At 54.6% G+C, this 18,098-nt stretch overlaps 2 protein-coding genes across 6 annotated transcripts; one reads left to right on the top strand and one right to left on the bottom strand.

Moving 5' to 3' along the window:
- Positions 1 to 721: 721 nt before the first annotated feature.
- LARGE2 (LARGE xylosyl- and glucuronyltransferase 2) lies at positions 722 to 7,730 on the bottom strand. 3 transcript variants are annotated; one of them, XM_084777341.1, is made up of 15 exons: positions 7,581 to 7,730; positions 7,345 to 7,500; positions 7,172 to 7,269; positions 6,770 to 6,852; positions 6,416 to 6,539; positions 6,019 to 6,190; positions 5,803 to 5,907; positions 3,827 to 3,939; positions 3,561 to 3,686; positions 3,283 to 3,438; positions 2,986 to 3,146; positions 2,096 to 2,374; positions 1,636 to 1,785; positions 1,339 to 1,534; positions 722 to 1,197 (listed from the first exon to the last, which is right to left on the bottom strand). In XM_084777341.1, the coding sequence occupies exons 2-15, from the start codon at positions 7,439 to 7,441 to the stop codon at positions 988 to 990; spliced, it is 2,070 nt and encodes a 689-aa protein (XP_084633467.1). In that variant the 5' UTR covers positions 7,442 to 7,500; positions 7,581 to 7,730; the 3' UTR covers positions 722 to 987. The 3 variants fall into 3 exon arrangements, with proteins under 3 accessions (XP_084633467.1, XP_084633466.1, XP_084633468.1); XM_084777340.1 differs by having other exon boundaries at positions 7,172 to 7,500; XM_084777342.1 differs by lacking the exon at positions 5,803 to 5,907.
- A 4,093-nt stretch (positions 7,731 to 11,823) lies between these two features.
- PEX16 (peroxisomal biogenesis factor 16) lies at positions 11,824 to 17,946 on the top strand. Of its 3 annotated transcripts, none has more exons than XM_084776946.1 (11): positions 11,824 to 12,029; positions 12,956 to 12,991; positions 13,695 to 13,771; positions 14,074 to 14,207; positions 14,354 to 14,454; positions 15,313 to 15,393; positions 15,516 to 15,668; positions 15,754 to 15,826; positions 15,934 to 16,053; positions 17,196 to 17,260; positions 17,762 to 17,946. In XM_084776946.1, exons 1-11 carry the CDS (start codon positions 11,996 to 11,998, stop codon positions 17,818 to 17,820), a joined length of 933 nt encoding a protein of 310 aa, XP_084633072.1. In that variant the 5' UTR covers positions 11,824 to 11,995; the 3' UTR covers positions 17,821 to 17,946. The 3 variants fall into 3 exon arrangements, with proteins under 3 accessions (XP_084633072.1, XP_084633071.1, XP_084633073.1); XM_084776945.1 differs by lacking the exon at positions 11,824 to 12,029 and adding an exon at positions 12,458 to 12,761; XM_084776947.1 differs by lacking the exon at positions 11,824 to 12,029 and adding an exon at positions 12,480 to 12,687.
- The last annotated feature ends 152 nt before the right edge of the window (positions 17,947 to 18,098 follow it).

Raw genomic sequence — 18,098 nt, 5'->3', positions numbered from 1 at the left:
GCCAGCCAGACCCAGTCCTGTCCTGTCCATGCCCTTTGTGATTTCAGTCTTGGTAGAATTTGTATTTGGAGTTTTGTGCTTCAAAGTTTCTGTTTTGTTCGTTTGGTTTTTGTTTTGAGGGGGTGGGGGTGGGGATACAGAGCAGCCGATCAATTTGTATTTATTTATTTTAACATTTTACTAAATAAAAGCCAAATAAAGCCTCTCAGCCTCTTGGTGTTGAGTTTGGGGCAGGGGTGGGAAAGTGTGGGCGAGAATCTCCACCTGGTCTATGGTCCTTGAGGGGTCAGACTATCCTGGGACTCTAGTCCACTGCCCACACATGCTCCCAGACCCAAAAGACCCCTTGATTCCCCAGCCAGAGTACAAAAAGTGGTTTTTAAAACCTCACGCTGGACGTGGTGGTGCACGCCTTTAATCCCACCACTGGGGAGGCACAGGCAGGCAGATTGATGTGAGATCGAGGCCAGCCTGGTCTACAAAGTGAATCCAGGAGAGCCAAAGCTATACAGAGAAACTCTGTCTCAACAAACAAACAAACAAACAAGCAAGCAAACTTTTTATCATTGGGCTAGAGAAATGGCTCAGGGATTAAGGCCTGGGTTTGGCTCCCAGCACTTACACGATGGCTCATAACCAGCTATAACTACAGTTCCAGGGGATTTAAAGTCCTCTTGCCACATACATACACATGCAGACATGTTACAAGTCAAAACACACATAAGATTAAAAAATTAAACATTTTTTTTTTATTATGAAAGAGAATTGGGAGAACTAGCCCCAAACCAGCTGGGGCAAAGGAGGGTTGGACCCCAACTGTGGAGCAGCAACAGAAGGAGCCAGGAACCCCGACAGATGCTGCACCCTAGCCTCTCTGACAAAAACCCGAAATAATTTAAATAGCAGTAAGGGTGGGCACCCAGCAGGGTTCTCCAGGGTCTATAAGGAATGCGTGTGAAAGCCATGGCCAGGGTCAGCCTGGCACGCTCAGGCCCGGCTCTGGGACTGCTGCAGGGCAGTGAGGTATTTCAGTGCTGCAGACCCATAGCGCCTTGACAAGTCCTGATGGAACTCCTCCTTGAGGGCCTGGAGACAGTCCCGATAGGTGGGGCTGGAGCGGAAGCGGGAGATGTCCAGACTTGGAGTGTGGGGCAAGTGGATGGAGAAGGCCTCAGGAAGCACCAGGAGTTCATATTCCTGTAAGAACAGGGCCAGAAGGCAGGGCTGAGCTTGGGGGCGGGGGAGGCAGGGAGCAAGAGAAGGCTGAAATGCAAGCTTGGGCCATGGCCCACCAGGAAGGGGCAGATCACAGGCAGGACCACAAGATGCCCTCCTCACCTGAGCATCCAGCTCTATGATGTGGGCCACCTTGTTCCAGCCGAAGCCCACAAAGCGAGGATCATAACGGGGACAGTCACGGGGCACCACCACATAGGGCTCATAGTCAGCTGACCATTGCACACGGTATGGTGCCTGGGCCTCCCGCCAGCGGGAATAGTCTGTGGGCGCATGGCCCTGTGGCCACTCATGGTACCTGTGTAACCGGATCAGGTGGGAGCAGGGTTGAGCCTAGGAGCTTGTGAGCTCGGGGTGCCGCAGCATGGGAATAGCGAGGCAGAATAGCGAGTCTCTTACCTAAAGGTGTGGAGGGAGCCTGCATCCAGTAAGGTCAGCAACTCTGCCTTGGTGTTAGGGAAACTGAACCGGTAATGCAAGGTCTCGAAGGCAGGCACCACCAAAGCAGCCTTCCTCTGACTACCCAGCTCCAGCTGCTTGAGAGAGGCCCTGGGAAGAGAGGCATGCCAGAAGAAGGAGCTCTTAGCCCAGAGGCCTCTCACCCATGCTGAGCCACAGCCTCACCTTCCAGGTAGCCAACTCTGTTGTCTTGGGTAGCCTTCCCACACAGAGAACTGCTGTTTGAAGTAGGGCATTACCTTCCTGACTCAGTAACAGCCCAAAGAAAAGGTCTAAGATAAGACCCATTTTGCAGAAGCCACTGACCCCCAGAAAGAAACGAACGCAGTAACCTAGGGTTCCCAAGATACCCTGACCGTCCACAGCATATACCCCAAATGCTGTCCCCTTCCCGGCCCACCTGAGGTAGTCATAGAGGGAGTAGGCAGGTAAGAAGTCAATGTCACTGAGGAAGACGTAGGGCGTGAGAGCCTGGGCCAAGGCCACATTGCGGAGCTGGTTGACTGGATAGAGGGGACCCTCCCGGTACACTACGTGGTAGGCCACATCTTTCCGTGCAGAGAGCACCGGCGAAGTTTCCACGAAATGCAGGAATTGCTGAGCCTCTGCATCTGTCAGGTACAAGGCCAGGCTCATGGGGCCCGGCCAGTGCCTGCACAGGGCTTCCAGCATCTGCAGCCTGGGGTGAGGTGTGTGGTTAGCCCTGCTCGGCCACTTGTGCACAGAAGCCCAGGCATGGCTAGAAATCCTCCCCAAAGTTAGCTGCTGCAGAGCCCCCTCATGTGACTAAGCACATGACAAGCAGACACATTAAGAGCTGCTATTTTTTAGTCCTTACAGCTACCCCCACTTCTGACAGCTGGCCAAACCAAAAGCCTCAACTCCTGAAGCTTATTCATGGTCCTGCAGCACCACAGGGGCAGTTCTAGGCACCAGAGAGACCGCCAAGGCCCAAGCTTTTGTTTTTGTTTTTGTTTTGTTTCTTTCGAGACAGGGTTTCTCTGTGTTAGCCTTGGCTGTCCTGAACTCGCTTTGTAGACCAGGCTGGCCTCGAACTCACAGCGATCCACCTGCCTCTGCCTCCTGAGTGCTGGGATTAAAGGTGTGCGCCACCACGCCCTGCCAAGGCCCAAGCTTTTACCACCATATCCAATGTCTCCAACTTGCTGGATTCCCTCCTGGGACCAGCAGCTCACTACCACACCATCGGGCTACCAGATAAAACCATTCTGTCAAATCCCCAGCCTCAGCCTATGCTATGCTACCTGGGGCTTCCCTCTACACCCTCACCGGTCCATAGAGAGCTGGGCCACCAAGGTGACATCATGAGGCTGTGGAGGTGGTGGCTGATGGGACAGGAAGGTGATGTGCACACGGTGCACAGTGAGCTGCTGTTGGCGGAACTCAAAACAGGCCTCTTCCTCATCCAGCTGTGCCAGGGCCTGCTGTAACTGAGGGGGGGGGGGGGAAAGGGGGGAAGGAAGTCCAGGGAAAGGAAAAACAGGATGACATACTCTCCAGCCAAGGCCCACCTGAGGACAGAGGGGCAAGATCTCCCAAAGGCAAGGCAACATGGCCCCCTCTCACCTGCTCAGCCCCTGGAGGAAGCTGGTTGGGGCATCCAAAGAGCTCTCTCCGCAGGAGTTTCCCATCATACCCCAAAAAGGTCAAGTGCAGATTTCGGAAGAATTCTGCATGCTTATTCTTCACTTGAAGCTTCTTTGGTGAATTCCAGTGGATCACCTGGACCCAGGAGGTATCAGCGGGTGGCAAGAACAGAGAGGGAGCAAGAGCCCAGTGTTGTTGCCCCCACCCCCGCCACCCCCCACCCCCACCCCACCCGCTGTTCTGCAGTTTCCACTCACTTTGAGGTCAGCCGCTTCCAAGTAGCAGTGCTCAGCCAGTGTGTGGTCTGACAGCTGCACGTTCCAGACGCAGGGCAGGGGAAGCACCAGCTCGGGATGCTCCTTGATGACAGCATTGAAGATGTCCTAGGCAGTGACAGACATCACATCTCAGTCCCCAGCCTGCCCTACCCCCCCCCCCACCCCCACCCCACCCCCCCCCACCCCCCCCACCCCCCCCCCCCCCCCCGCCTCCCAATTCTGTTCTCACAAAGGTTCCTCCAGACCTGGTCAGCCAGGGAAGTGGCCTTCAGAGTAAGCAGCTCTCGTTTGGCAATCAGCTTCCACATTGGCTCCCACCCAATTTGCCGGAGCCTGTCCAGACGCAGCAGGATCACACCTGCCAACAAGAGAGTTCTAATCAACCACTAAGCTCTTAGGATGAAAACACAGTAGAACTTAGGCTTTATTGGATACTGAATAAAACTCTAAAGTCAGTAAAATTTTTGATATATGCATACTATACAGCTAGTTCTTTTAAACATTAAAGTTACTATTAACTAAAAGGCACACTACACTAGGTACCGCTTTGAAAACACAACAGCAGAAGAGTACTAATCACAGAACCCGGGGTGTTTGTTTTATAGTACGGGGGTTTGGGGGAGCCCAAACCCTCTTACAGTCAAGATAATCTCTCTACCACTGACCCACACCCCCAGCCCCCTTCTCCCTTTAAATTATACTTGGAAGAACTGAGGAGATGGATCAGTGGGTAGGAACACATGTTGCTCTAGCAGAGGACCCAGGTTCGATACTCAGAACCCATATGGTGATTCACAGCCCTCGTAACTCCAGTTTGAGAGGATTCAGCACCCTTTGTGGCCTCCATTGGTACCAGGGATGCATGCGGTACACAGACAGACAGACAAAACTTATATACAGAAAACAAATCTTTGTTGTTGTTGTTGTTTTGTTTATGGAGATAGAGTTTTTCTGTGTAGCCTTGGCTATCCTGGACTTGCTTTGTAGACCAGGCTAGCCTCGACTCACATAGATCTGCCTGCCTCTGCCTCCCTGAATACTGGGCACTATAAAACAAATCTTTAAAAAAAAATTATTATTTTGAAATAGGGTCTAAGTTTCTCAGGCTGGCCTCACACACACTTGCAATCTTCCAGCCTCAGCCTCCCAAGAAGCTGGGATTTCCAGCAGCAATAAGCAACTCCACACCAGACTACAAGGTCTTAATTGTACACTCTGGATGGCACATGATCATATGACATAAAGTCACCACCTGGACTAGGGTGTGTGGCTCGGTTGTAGTGCTTGTCTAGTGTGCATATGAACCCCAGTGTGGCATAAACCCGGGAGAGAACACCTGTAATCCCGGCACTGGGGAGAGAGATGCAGGAGGACCAGAAGTTCGAGGCCATCCTCAGGCACATAGTGAGTTCAAAGCTAGACCGGCTGCATGAGTCCTTGTCAAGCCAACCAACCTACTGCCTAGTATCTTTCCTATGCTTTTTCCAGTTTCAGCTCCACAAATTCTTGTCGTTGTATTACAGTTGCCAACCTGTCAGTAGGCACTCAGTCCACTGACATGCCTGCTGTTCCCCGGCCACACCACAGCCTGGATAAGAGTAGACTACTCCATCCGGTGTGTGTAAATACACCCTCTGGTGTATGTGCAACTAATGGCAAATCCCTCAGAACATGTCCAAATTGTTAACATAGGCCCATAATTTCTGATGTTTCAGACATAATCACCCATAATTCCCTTGGGTAGAAGGGAGGAGCTGAGTCCTGCACAGCTCACAGAGCCCTCTCCAGCTGTCCTCTCATATTTGGTAAGGGCAGGCCTAGCTTAACTCATCCCGTAATATAGATGAGAAAACAAAGTCTGGGGGGCTGGAGAGATGGCTCAGAGGTTAAGGGCACTGACTGAGCTTCCAGAGGTCCTGAGTTCAATTCCCAGCAACCACATGGTGGCTCACAACCATCTATAATGTGATCTGATGCATACTGTATACATAATAAATAAGTCTTTAAAAAAAAAAAAGAGAAAACAAAGTCTGAAAGCAGACAGTGAGTTGGCCACAGCCATTTGGTTCAAACACGACAGGTGGGAGAGGTGTCTTCATCCAGTGTCCCCTCCACAGCACTGGCAGAGTTCTTCTTGGGGGCTTCCTAGCATTCTGGGCCCTCCCCACAACCAAGGCCCAGCAGCCCCACCCCATCCTGCCTCCCTCGTCACTGTCCCCACCTGTGTTAAATCCCCTGCCCAAGGCAGGCCAGGGCCTGTGGTTCTTCCAGAGGTTGCCCAGGTACCAGTTGCTCTGGTTGTCCACGAGACCGACCACCTGCTTGTCTGGGAGGGGAGGGTGGGAGGGAGCTGCCTGGGGATGCGGGCTCAGGGCTAGTCCACAGCAGGGGTAAGCTGGGGAGGGGGGCAGGCTAGGGCAGGGTTGCATGGCCTCACCAGAAAAGCGAGCAAAGAGTGTCCAGAGCTCCAAAATGTCAGAGAAGAAGGTGACATCGGTGTCCAGGACAATGACTCTGTCCAGGCTGAGAGGCAGGGCACTGGGAAGTACCAGCTTCATTAGCCCATATAGGCCTGAGTAGTGCTTGTTGGGGATCCAGGAGATCAGGGGCTATGGGGGGGGGGGGGGAGAGGCAACATTACCAAGTGGTACAGTTGAAAGCAACCATTTCCCCCAAAGGGTGAAAGATATGATCTCTGGGAGGTTTGGTTGGACAGGGTCTCCCACCACCCTCTCTCACCACCCACTGCTGGGAGTAAGAAGAGGGTGGGTCTAGGTGGACAGGAGTGCAGATGGGGGGGGGGCTGTGGGGGAAGCGGGAAGAGAGACTCCTGCCTTGAGCTCCTCAGCATCATAGAAGCTGACCACCACAGCCGGCACCATCCACGTTCGGAAGAGTGTCTCCAGGATGTTTCTGGCTACAACATCAGTTACCAGATGGAGGTGAAGCGGATTTTTCCTTTGGAGTGGAGAAAGTTATTGTGACACTGGGCTGTGCAAGAACAGTACAGGGTGCTCCCCACAGGAGGAGGCCCTGTCTCCTGCAAAGAGATATTCTAATACCGCCCCCCCCCTTCATAAGAAGGAGACTTCCTCAGGACAGATGAGGAAACAGAAACTCAGAGCAGCGGCGAGGAGCGCTCTGTTATGGGTGCCTCCCTGACCTTCATCCAGGAGGCCTGTCTGTACCTGTAGAACAGCACGGACTTCACCAGGGTGACGATCTCTCTGCTGGAGTTGTATCCCGCACACACGATTGCCACATGCAACAGCTGGGGATGGGACACCAAGAACAGCAGCTGTCCTCAACTTCTACTAGCTGGCCTAGCTGGCCTGGTCTAAAACAGTGTAGCTCCCACCTGGCTGGCATCAGAGCTGGGAAAAGAGGTGCCTAGAGGCAACACCTGAATTTCACAAGTTGGGGAAAGTGAGAACAGGAGTGGAGGGGGTGTGCACTCTAAGCATGGGTCCTCAGGTGTTCCAGCTGGGTGGCCAGATGTCAGGTGCTGTGATTCCCACAGAAGCCCAGATCGTTGGACTTGGGGCCAGGAACCCTGGGGGTGGCAGCCTCCAGGAGCCACGCGCACCTACCTCGCACTTGGGTGGCAGCGGAGGCTGCGGGCTGGAGGCGGAGCGGTTGCAGCTACCATACAGTTCTCCATCGAGGGTAGCAGCTGCGCGTAGTCCGTCTGAAAGGACACGTGGCGTGAGCAGGCAGCAGTTACACGGACCCCCACCTTGCCTGCCCAGCTCGCGGAGCTCACACTCGGGGTCCCGGCCGAACAGGAAGAAGCCAACCACCAACAGCAGCAGCAGTAGCGCGGCGGCCCCTATTGCACGGGGACGCCCTCGGGGCAACATGGTTGTTTGAGGGACTCAGGGCGGGGAGCGACCCCAGGCTGCGGGCTCCATCACCAGCCCTGTGGACCAACGACCAGAAGAGGGTCAACGCTGGGCTCGACGGCTGTTTGCCCTGCCCGTACACAGCGGCTGGCCTCACCTGCTCCAGAGGTTCCAGGAAGGCCTCCTGCGACCGCCCAGTAGCAGGACCCAGGCAAAGCTGCGAACTAGCCCCGCCTCCAACCTGGACTCAGGTTTCACCTTTGCTTGGCTGAACTGGGAAGGGCGGGGAGACCCTCGGCAGGGCCCCGCCTCCTCACCGCACTGGACAGCCCTGCAACCCGCCGGGAACCTACAACTCCCCCTCCCCCCCCCCTCCGCCCCTTTTAGGGTGCCTTTGCACCAAAGCACAGACAGGGAGGCCTGAAGGCCGCGGAGACGAATACCTAGGATGGCCCCGTGCCCGCTACTTTCATCCTCCTGACTCCGAGACTCCATTCCTCCCGCTAGGGGAGGGACCTATGCCCTGGAGCTCACAATCAAAGAATTGGCCGGGATGATGCGGGAGTATGGGAGGGCTGGGAACGGGATTGATCGGCCCCCGGGGTTAGGGACACCTGCTCAATTCGAAGACAGGAAGCTGGGCCTGCTGGAAACACCTGTGGCCTGCGAGTCCTCCCTATCCCTCAGTCCAGGTGGCCCAGAAGAGGACTGGAAGATGCGGGCATTGCGCCCTTTTGAAGGCCACCTCCCCTTCTGCACAGAGCTGCCGAGGCAGGGCCATAGATACCCCACCCTTGTCTGGAGTGCTGTAATTGTGTCCCGCTCCAAGGCCTGGATCTCTTCCTCGCTTTTCTCTCCACCCCTCAGCCTGCCTCAGGCACGCCTCTGGTCCTGAAGGGGTGCAGGGAGCTCTGAGCTGTGAAGGAGACCCGCTATGGTTGGTTGAGCACGGACTTAGTGCCAGGCCCTGAGCTAAGTGTTTGCCAAGTCTTTGCTCAGTTAATCCTCCCATCACCCCGAGGACACAAGTTGAGATTGTCCCTGAAGAGTGAAAGGAACCTCCGCCCTTTGGCCACTTGCTGTGGCAGGCAGCCTTCTACTACAGCCGCGCAGACTCCCAGCTCTGCTTATTTCTCAGTCTTCCCTAAGGATCCTCTAACCTGGCCTTGACCTTCCTTCCCGCTGGAATGGAGCTCTCTTTACTTCTCTTGCTCATCTTCCCCGTCCCTCAAAGGAAGCTGAAGTTGCCTGTTTGTTATATGGGTCCTTCGCCCTTCCCCCACCCGTCCACACACATTCCAGGTGTTCAGTCTGGGTGGGAACTGGGTGGGAACTGGGTGGGAACTGGACTTGCCCTCAAAGGACTCCACTAGGCCTCACAGGTTAGGCCTTTTAGCCTAAGGTCCAGTTGTATAAAATGAGGCAGACCCATAAGCAGCAGCCTGGGGCTGGCTCCTCCCCGGAGTGGTCAGAATGCCTTTCTCTAGGAGATGGGGGGGGGGGGGGGGGAAAGAAGCGGGGGATCAGCCAGTGGGCCTTTGGAAGTTGCTATGGAAACCGAAGGCGGTCTTCTTTAGGCATTACATTTAGGAATTAAGAGAAAACCCTGGTAGCCAGGGCATTAGTCCCAGTGTTTCATCTTCAGCCTGCAGTGCAGTTAGGGTCCAGGTCGGGGGGGTGGGGGGGGGGGTGGGGGGCGTGAGGATGGGTGAGGGTGGGTGGAAAGGTCCCTCCCCATAGCCCTCAACAGAGAGATGGTTGTAGGAGTCAGAATGAGGAGGAACAGATAGGGTCACAGGCAGATCCTGGGCCAAGCTAAGCCTTCCATAAAGAGAAATGAGCTGGTGAAGACACTGGGTCTGCTGATGCCGCTGTGCTCACTCATCTGGTGAGCTTCAGCACTGTGGGTGGGGTAATGAAAGGAAGGGCAGACGTGCCCAAGTGTGAGTCTAGTCCTCTGGAGCTGAGACCCCCGCTTGAGCCAGCTCTGCCCCAAGACTTTACTTTGTAACCTTGGACCTGTCCAGCACCCTCCCTGAGCCTGTGGTGTCCTCATATGTGCCTGTCCAACTGGTCTTTCTTTTCCTGCGACTTGGGACAGATTGAAGGTGTGAGGATCCAGCATAATTTACCTAGAGGCCTTTGCAGTCCAGGCAGGGATCCAACAGGGAGGGGCCTCCTTGGAGCCTGCCAAGCCTGCACACACCTCTGCTCTTTGTCACAGGAGCTGCCTAATCAGTGCTGCAGATCTAGAGAGAAAACCTAGAGAGCAGCTAGGCCCACACTCCCCTGTCCTGGAGAGAAGGGCCTTCAGCTGGAATGTGAAGGGGAAGTAATGTACGACTCCATCCTCCAGGCCTCTCCTCCCCCCCCAGAACAAAAGCCCATCTGGTGAAATCTTGCACATATGTACTTGCCTGCATGTACCCAGGAGCACACACACACACACACACACACACACACACACACACACACACTGCAGCTGCAGCAGAGGGCTAGAGGAGAGGCCCAAAGGGTAGTAAAATCATTGGGTCCTAAGCCCAGTTCTTCAGCCAAGCCAGCCTTACTCATCCTGTCATGGTTCCTTCTGGGCTAGAGGACACCGACATAAGCCTTTTGGTCAGGACCTTGCTGGGTTACCTAGGAGAAGCAGTCGGGCCTCCTTGGGCCTCACCTGTGGACAAGAGTTCCCACCAATAAGACCAATCAGAGTTTCTATGGCTGTGACAAAATAAGCAAACACCTGGCAGAAGCAGGCTTAAGGGGGCATTTTTTTTTTGGTCCACAGTTTAAGGACGTAGTCCATCACGCTGGGGAAGCTGTGGTTTCAGAAGCCCGAGGAAACAGAGAAAGATGACCGCTGGTGCTCAGCTTGCTTTCTCCTTTATTCAGCTCAGAATACAAACATCCAAACTGAAGCCCAGCTGGGTGGCGCACACCTGTAATCCCAGCACTCAGGGAGGCAGAGGCAGGTGGATCTCTGTGCGTTGGAGGCCAGCCTGGTCTACAAAGTGAGTCCAGGACAGCCAAGGCTACACAGAGAAACCCTGTCTCGATAACAAAAACAAACAAAAAACATCCAAACTGAGTCCTCTGGCCTCAGTGTTTCTCGAGACACCCATGGACACACTCAGAGGTTTGTTTCCACGGTGATTCTAAACTCATCAAGTTGACATGGAAGAGAGAACCATCACAATTACCAATGGGGTGAGGAGTGTGTGGGGCACTCAGGACAGGGTGACCAACGGCTTCAATGGTTCCCATACGAGACTCGTCTGAGGCTCATAAAACCTCCCCCTGAGTCTTTGTCTGCTGGCATTGGCATGAATGAGGCTGACGAGCCTGGGAGCATGGCTCCACATTGACAAAGGAAAGGAAAGGAAAGGTGGAAAGTGTGTTGTGACTCCCTGGTGGGTGTGGTCTTCACGTGCCTCCACTCTGGTTCAGACTAAAGCAGGATTCCAATCATGACCTTAACTTTTAAAAACAAAGTCTTACTCTAGTTCAGCTAACCTGGAACTCAACTACAAGGTAGAGGCTGGCTTTAGGCTTGCAGCAATCCAGCCAGGCGCGGTGGTGTATGCCTTTAACCCCACCACTCGGGAGGCCATCCTGGTCTACAATGGGAATCCAGGACAACTACACTACAAAAAAGCAAAAGCTTGTAGCAAAAGCTGGTAAGTATTCCCAGAGTGCTGGGAATACTTACCAGCACTTTTCTTTTAATTTTTATTTTAAAAATTATTTCATTGTATGCATATAAGTTTGGCCTGCGTGTCTTTCTGTATGCCCACATTGTGCCCGCTGGTGCCTTCAGAGATCATAAGAAGGCACCTAATACCCTAAAATTAGAATTAGGGATGTTTGTGAGGTAGCACGCGGGTCCTCCGCAAGAGCAAGTGCTTTTACTCTAAGCCATCTCTCCAGGATCAAGGGCAGTTTTTTAAAAAAGACTTTTAAACGATCGTTTCTCAACCCGTGCGCCATCTCTCCAGCTCCTTTATTAGCGCCTCGCCCGCCCGTCGCGGTGCCTCAAGCCGTTAATCCCAGCACTTGCGAAGCAGAAGAAGGCGGTTCTCTGTGACTCTGAGGCCAGCCCGGGGTACACAGTGGGATCCTGTCTCAAAACAAGCAAACCAAAATAACGGGCTTCATGATGACATTTTCGCCGATGCACATGATATACTGGATAGCGTTACTGGGCTTATACTGTTCTTGTCTGAAGATAATAGCTGGAGGGTATTAAATAGACGTATTGTAATTCTTTGAATACCATACATTCGCGGGCGGAGTCCGCAACGGCACGGATTTGCCAAGCCCCCTCTTCCCACAACCAATCAGCTGCCTCTCCGGAGCGGTTCCCGCCCTCCACTTTTGCAGTGCCTTGATTCTAGTAGGGTTGCTGCTTAGTTCAGGAATGGTTCCCTAGGAATTACCCTTGGGGAGCAGCTGAGACCTGGGAGGTGCATCCAACGGCCAGAAAACGCTGAGATTCGTTCGGAGTTCAAAGTCCAAGTCGACCTCAAATAATTTTGTAGATAGGGGACCCTGGGGTGCAGATAAAGGAAGCTTATGAGCAGGGTCATCCCAAAATGGAGAGCAGAAGGTAGGTTAGGGTATTCTCCGCGGAAGTAGTCATGCGGGTACGGGTTTTGGGGGTCCACATTGTCCTGAAGGAGCCGAAGCCACTGCACTTCTAGGTTTGCCTCGGTTTTTGTGGGGAACTGGAGACTAGCGACTGCTAAGACCCGTTTTCGACAGTCTCAATATTCCCTGCGCCTTAAATCCCAAGACTTTTGCTGTCCGGCCCTCCCGCTCGAGCCTCTCGGCAATCTGCTGAAAAAGCCTGAAGCTTCCTACTGCCTTTTCTAGCATTAACTGTTCAGCCTGCCGCCAAGCTACAACTGCGCAGGCGCCAAGACAGCCAACCAAGAAGGCTGAAGTTCGGGTGCCGGAGGCCCTAGGGAGCCTCGGGGCGGAGAGTGAGGGAACCAATGGCTGGAAGGAGGGAGGGTGGGCGCTCACGGTCACTGGGAGGAGGTGCTAGAGATGGGGTGAAGGGGCGTTCAGGGGCTCCGCGAGTCTTGCTAGTCCTAGGCTGCGGAAGTTGAGCAACTGGGAGGCGGGCTTAGGGCCGGAAGCAGGAAGGAGGGCGCTGGACGCAAGGCCCCGCAGCAAGCTGTGCTGTCGGCCAGTGGGACAGACTGTCGGCGGCCAGAGCAAGACATGGAGAAGCTGCGGCTCCTGGGCCTCCGCTACCAGGAGTACGTGACTCGTCATCCAGCAGCCACGGCCCAGCTGGAGACAGCAGTGCGGGGCCTCAGTTACCTGCTGGCAGGTGCCACACTGACCTTTGACCCATTTCTTCGGGCCCCTGACCCATGACCCTTATGGCCCTTTCCCAGCGGACCCAAGGGTAGCGGTCGGGGTCCTTGAGTTCTGTCTAGGTTCCTGTGGTATGTAGGGAGTTAGGAGACCCAAAGGCACAGGGTAAAACACGCTCACCAACGCCTCCTGTACCTTCTTCCCCAGGGCGCTTCTCCGAGTCACACGAGCTGTCTGAGTTGGGTGAGTTGGGCTCTGATCTGGGGAGGGAGAAAGACTTCCAGAGGGTCGTGATCAGGTGTCCACTGTCCCTTGGTGTTCCCAGAGAACCTGACAGGACTTTGACTGGCTAGTCACCCCTGGTTTTGCTTAGGATTAAGCGACTTTCCTGACCTTGCTTGTTTCGTTCAACAGTCCTATGAGTAGGAAGAGGGCACGGTTGCTCTGGCTAGCTGAGGGAATACAACTTCAGTCAGGCTGGAGAACAGTCCCTGATGTCAGGACCAGTATCCAAATGGCACGATCTCCGTGCTGTAATTGCCTCAGCAGTGTTTGTTTAGTTAGTGGGGGGAAGTGATGGCCATGAAAGGGTGAGGTAGATTTTGAAAGGTAGGTGTGATGTAGAATCTCAGTGGGGACCGTCTGCCAGGTGAGGTGCTGGGGCCGCGCACGTGGCTTTTGGAACATGACAGGCAGTTCTGAGCTGCTCAGTAACCAGTGCTGTCCAGCAGAGCAAGAGCTGGCTTGTCCCTGTAATCAGCTCCTTTCTTAATTGGTTCAGGTGTCATCCTGGGGTGGTGGGGGGGGAATGGGGCTCTGAGGAAATGGGAGGAGAGGCATGTTGGTTTCCACACAGTCTGTGGGTAGCTGAGTGCTCTGGGGTAAAGGTGAGAAGGCGAAAAGCCACGGGAGAGCCAGCCTCTCAAGACCACGCTCTGCTTCTCAGTGTACTCTGCCTCTAACCTGCTTGTGCTGCTCAATGACGGGATCCTTCGGAAGGAGCTTCGAAAAAAGTTGCCTGTGGTGAGAACTCTGCCAGGAGCCAGAGGGTGGGGAGCTCAGCGACCTGGGAAGAAAACAGCAATGACCGGCACGCACATGGCACATGTTGTGGTCTCAGAGTGTGAGACATGCCTGTGTCCTTCTGAGCCTCAGAACTGTTAGCTGTCCTCATGGTGTGCATGACGTTTGAGAGATGCAAGAGCCTGCCCCAGGCCAGCCAGCCTGTTGGTAGTGGGACTGGCATTTGAACTCAGGCGTTGGGCTTGGAAAGGGGGGAGCCCCCACCTGCTGGAGTGGCTCCCTGACCTCTGTGCTTCTTGCAGTCGCTGTCCCAGCAGAAGTTGCTGACATGGCTGAGCGTGCTGGAGTGTGTGGAGGTGTTCATGGAGATGGGGGCCGCCAAGGTGTGGGGCGAAGTAGGCCGCTGGCTCGTCATTGCTCTCATCCAGCTGGCCAAGTAGGTTGGGTTGTGGGGGGGGGGGGCGGGGGGCGGCGGGCTTCAGGTGGGGCGACCCAGGCCAGCTATGAGGGTGCTCAGCAGAGCAGCCTTGCTACCTGCTTTCTCTCCACCTCCCCCTAACTCTACCATGCTCCTCAACTCAGGGCCGTCCTGCGCATGTTCCTGCTGATCTGGTTCAAGGCTGGCATTCAGACCTCACCCCCCATTGTTCCACTGGACAGGGAGACCCAGGCACAGCCCTTGGGTAAGCTGCTTCGCTGCCCTGGAGTGGACTAGGACGTGGGACTGACCTGTGGGTTTGGAGCACATTTCCCATCAGCCTAGCACCCATTTATTCTATAAGGAGGGGGAAAAAAGACAAGGTTTGGAGAAAATCAGAACTTAAACTTGGAATTTGATTTGTTTTTGAGGTCCTGGAGATCACACCTAGGGCCTTGTACAATGCTAGACAAGTGCTCTACCACTGAGCTACACTCCCATCCCTGGACTTGAGACTTGGGGTGCCAGAGTCCTCCTCCTGTCTTGTGGGCTGCAGGAACTAGGAACAGAGCATCAGCACAAGGCAGGTGTCCTGTCAGCATTGTCTCTGGGCCTGGTTCCATATCATGAGCCATAGCCTCAAGAGGCAGGGCACCTGGCTGCTTTGGGCTCCTCCATCAGCTCGAGTCTCTTCCCTCCCCTTGAGTGGGGGCAGTGATGCACCTCCCACATGAACCTGGACAGTGATGTGCCTCCCACATGAACTTGGCAGCAGAGGATTAAGAGCATATGGCCTCATGGCTCTGTATCCTTGATGGATGTAGTTGGGCTGGGCTTTCCTGCCTTTCCTCCTGTATCTTGGAAGCCTAGGTCCTTGGTTGACTATGACTGTGAGTGATGATGGCCTCTTCTTGGCCAGGGTAGGTTCCAGAATGCTTCCCTCTGTGGAAAGACTTGTTGTTGAGCCACAGCCCTGGGTGTGATTTCCTTACTTCAGCTGCTGCGTGAGGACAGGCTCCTGTGTTCTGCTAGTATCTCCTCACGCATTCACTGCACACAGGCTCTCTGCAGGCTCTGCCAGGAATGTGTCTCTCTTACATTATGTCCTGTCTATACCTGTTAGATGGTGACCACAACTCAGGCAGCCAGGAACCATCATATGTGGGGAAACGGTCAAACAGAGTGGTGCGAACCCTGCAGAACAGTAAGTGGAAGATGTAGCTGGACTGGGCACCTAGGTGCTGAGGTCAGTGTGAGCCCAAGGGACTGGCTTCTGTCAGCACCCACTCCGGCTCCAGGCTCGCTCACCTGGTCCTTGGGTTCTAGGCCCGTCCCTGCACTCACGGCACTGGGGAGCCCCGCAGCAGCAGGAAATTCGGCAGAAACAGCAGCAGGAGGAGCTGAGCACACCCCCAACACCTCTGGGGCTTCAGGAGACCATTGCAGAATCTTTGCATATTGCCCGGCCTCTGCTGCACTGTATCCTTAGCTGTGCTGGAGGCGGGCTGGGGATGGGCTGAGCCGGCCCCTGCGCTGGAGACATCCTTGACACCTTGACCGTCAGTGCTCAGCCTGGGCATATGGGGTCAGCGGTCGTGGACACCCTGGCTCCTGTCTGGTGTGGTGGACATGACTAGGTGAGAAAGGGTGAGGGATTCCACTGCTTCCGTGGGGGCTTTCTGCTTGCTGTGTGGCTGTCCCAGACTATGGCTCTTCCCTATGTCCCTATGTCCCTTGCCCACAGCCTGAGTCTCCTGAGTGATCGGAAGAGCCTGACCAGGAGGGAGCAGCTGGAGCTGAGGCGCCGCACAATCCTGCTGCTGTATTACCTGCTGCGCTCGCCATTCTATGACCGCTTCTCTGAGTAAGGACCCCTCACATCAGCAGGGCTGTTCCATGCCGCGTGGAGAGGGCTGGGATCAGCTGAGTACCTGCTGGTTCTGGCGCTGTCCAGGAAGCAGCCTCCAGGGCCACCCGGCCTGCCCTCACAGTAGTCAGGCCAGTGTGATCTTGCATACTTGTCAAGAAAGACCACTGAGGGTAGGGTTAAGAGCTCTGCAAGGCTACAGTCGATGCAAACCACCCTTTCCAGCTCTTTACCATAGGGTGTCCACATTTCAGAGCAGGTGCTATGCTTCAAAGCTGGCCTGGCTGGGCTGTCACTGCTGGGCCCATTCCACACTGATCACCTGTGAGGGATCAGAGCCTTGCCTTAGCCAGAGAACTCTCTCAGAAAGGCCTGCCAGGGCACCTGTGATCTGTGGTGGAGTGTCTAAGCAGGGGCTGGGCTAGGAAACCCCTGGGCTCATTTCCTCACCTGTAAAATGGGGACAGTGATGGTGCTCATCTGTTAGGTTGTTGTTGGGGGTCAGGTGACTGAATGTGTTTGGCCATGCTTGGTATGTAAGAAGCATGTGATAAATGTCAGGTCTTGTTCTTCCCCAGGGCTACTGGGGATCATACCTAAGGCCTCAAACATACCAAGCAATTGTTGTACTCCTGAACCACATCTGCAACCCACTCACGTTTTTTCAGTTTGCCAGCATCCCTATGTCTCACACCAAGTCCCCCTGTGGGAACAAGTAGCCTCTCTGAGGCAGAGGGGACCCTTCTTAGGACTTGTCCCCTTCCTAGGCCCTTGACCACTCCAAGCATTGATATGAGGTTTCTATGTACTAGCTTCTGCCCTCCAGAAACCACCAGGGCATAGGCCTTGCTCTGAGGACTCTAGGAAGCACTGTTTTTGAACACCAATGGTAGGAAGGTAGAACAGAAGTGAGGTAGAGTGGAGGAGAGTGCTGGGAAGTGATGCCTACTGATGACAAGCCGAGAGCTGTGAACAGCAGGTGCAGCTGGATGGGTGGAGGGCCAGTGGTCCAGCCTTGTACTGGGGTCTAGCCTTGCCCCTTGTTTTCTGAAATGGCTGGTGGTCAGTCAAGGTCTTTAGGTCTGATGTGCAGGGAGCCACCCCACCCCTCAGCATGCTGCTCCTCTTCCCCCGTTCAGAGCCAAGATCCTCTTCCTGCTGCAGCTGCTTGCAGACCATATCCCTGGCGTTGGCTTAGTGGCAAGTAAGTGTGGGTAAGACAACATGGGTGTGAAATGTCCCTGAGGCACAAAGGGCCCGATCTTACTGTTTGCTCTGTCTCTTTTTGGTGTAATTATTGGGCAGCCAGGAGTGAAGCCTAAATCAGTATTGGGAGGGGACAGCCCGGGGCCTAAGGTGGCCCATGGAAGTGGGGAGGTGGCTAAAAGACTGTATGTAGGATATTAGGCCACATCAGGTTGTCGAGACTTTTCCTGCCTCTGGGACCAGAATAATTGGAAGTAGTTTCATCTGGTAAGGAAAGGAGGGGCCTTGGGAACTGTCTGGGTACCCGACCATAAAGGAAGACATGCCAGTCATGCTGCCTGGCTTCCTGGAACCCAGGGGTCCTTGCCTGTAAACTAATCTGCAGTGTAGCAGCAGAGAGGCAGAGGCCGCAGGTGGCACAGTGTGAGATGCTGTGCTGGTGGCAGTGTCAGAAAAGGGCCCTGGCTCGGCCCTGACCCCACCTTTCCTCTCATTGCAGGGCCGCTCATGGACTACTTGCCCTCCTGGCAGAAAATATATTTCTACAATTGGGGCTGACAGACATGCAGGGGGTGGTGCAGAGTGGGTCATGTGGTGTGCCCTGTTGCCCTGGGCGGGGCTTGTTTCAGCCCTGCAACCCCTCTGGCCCCTCTTCTCTAATAAAACTGACTCTGGTAGTGTCCAGCCGTGGCTCTGCTTCCATCAGCCCTGGTCACCCCATCTGTTCCTCTTCATGCCCCCTTGGGGTGAAGCCACTGCAGCCTGCTCTTTGCCCCTGGGCAGGGAGTCTCCATCAGGTCCAGGGGCAGCTTCATCACCGCACAGCTGGTTGTGAC

Source organism: Acomys minous (genome assembly GCF_964271855.1).
Source record: "Acomys minous genome assembly, chromosome: 3".
NCBI lineage: Eukaryota > Metazoa > Chordata > Mammalia > Rodentia > Muridae > Acomys > Acomys minous.
This window is presented reverse-complemented; position numbering and strand designations above follow the sequence as displayed.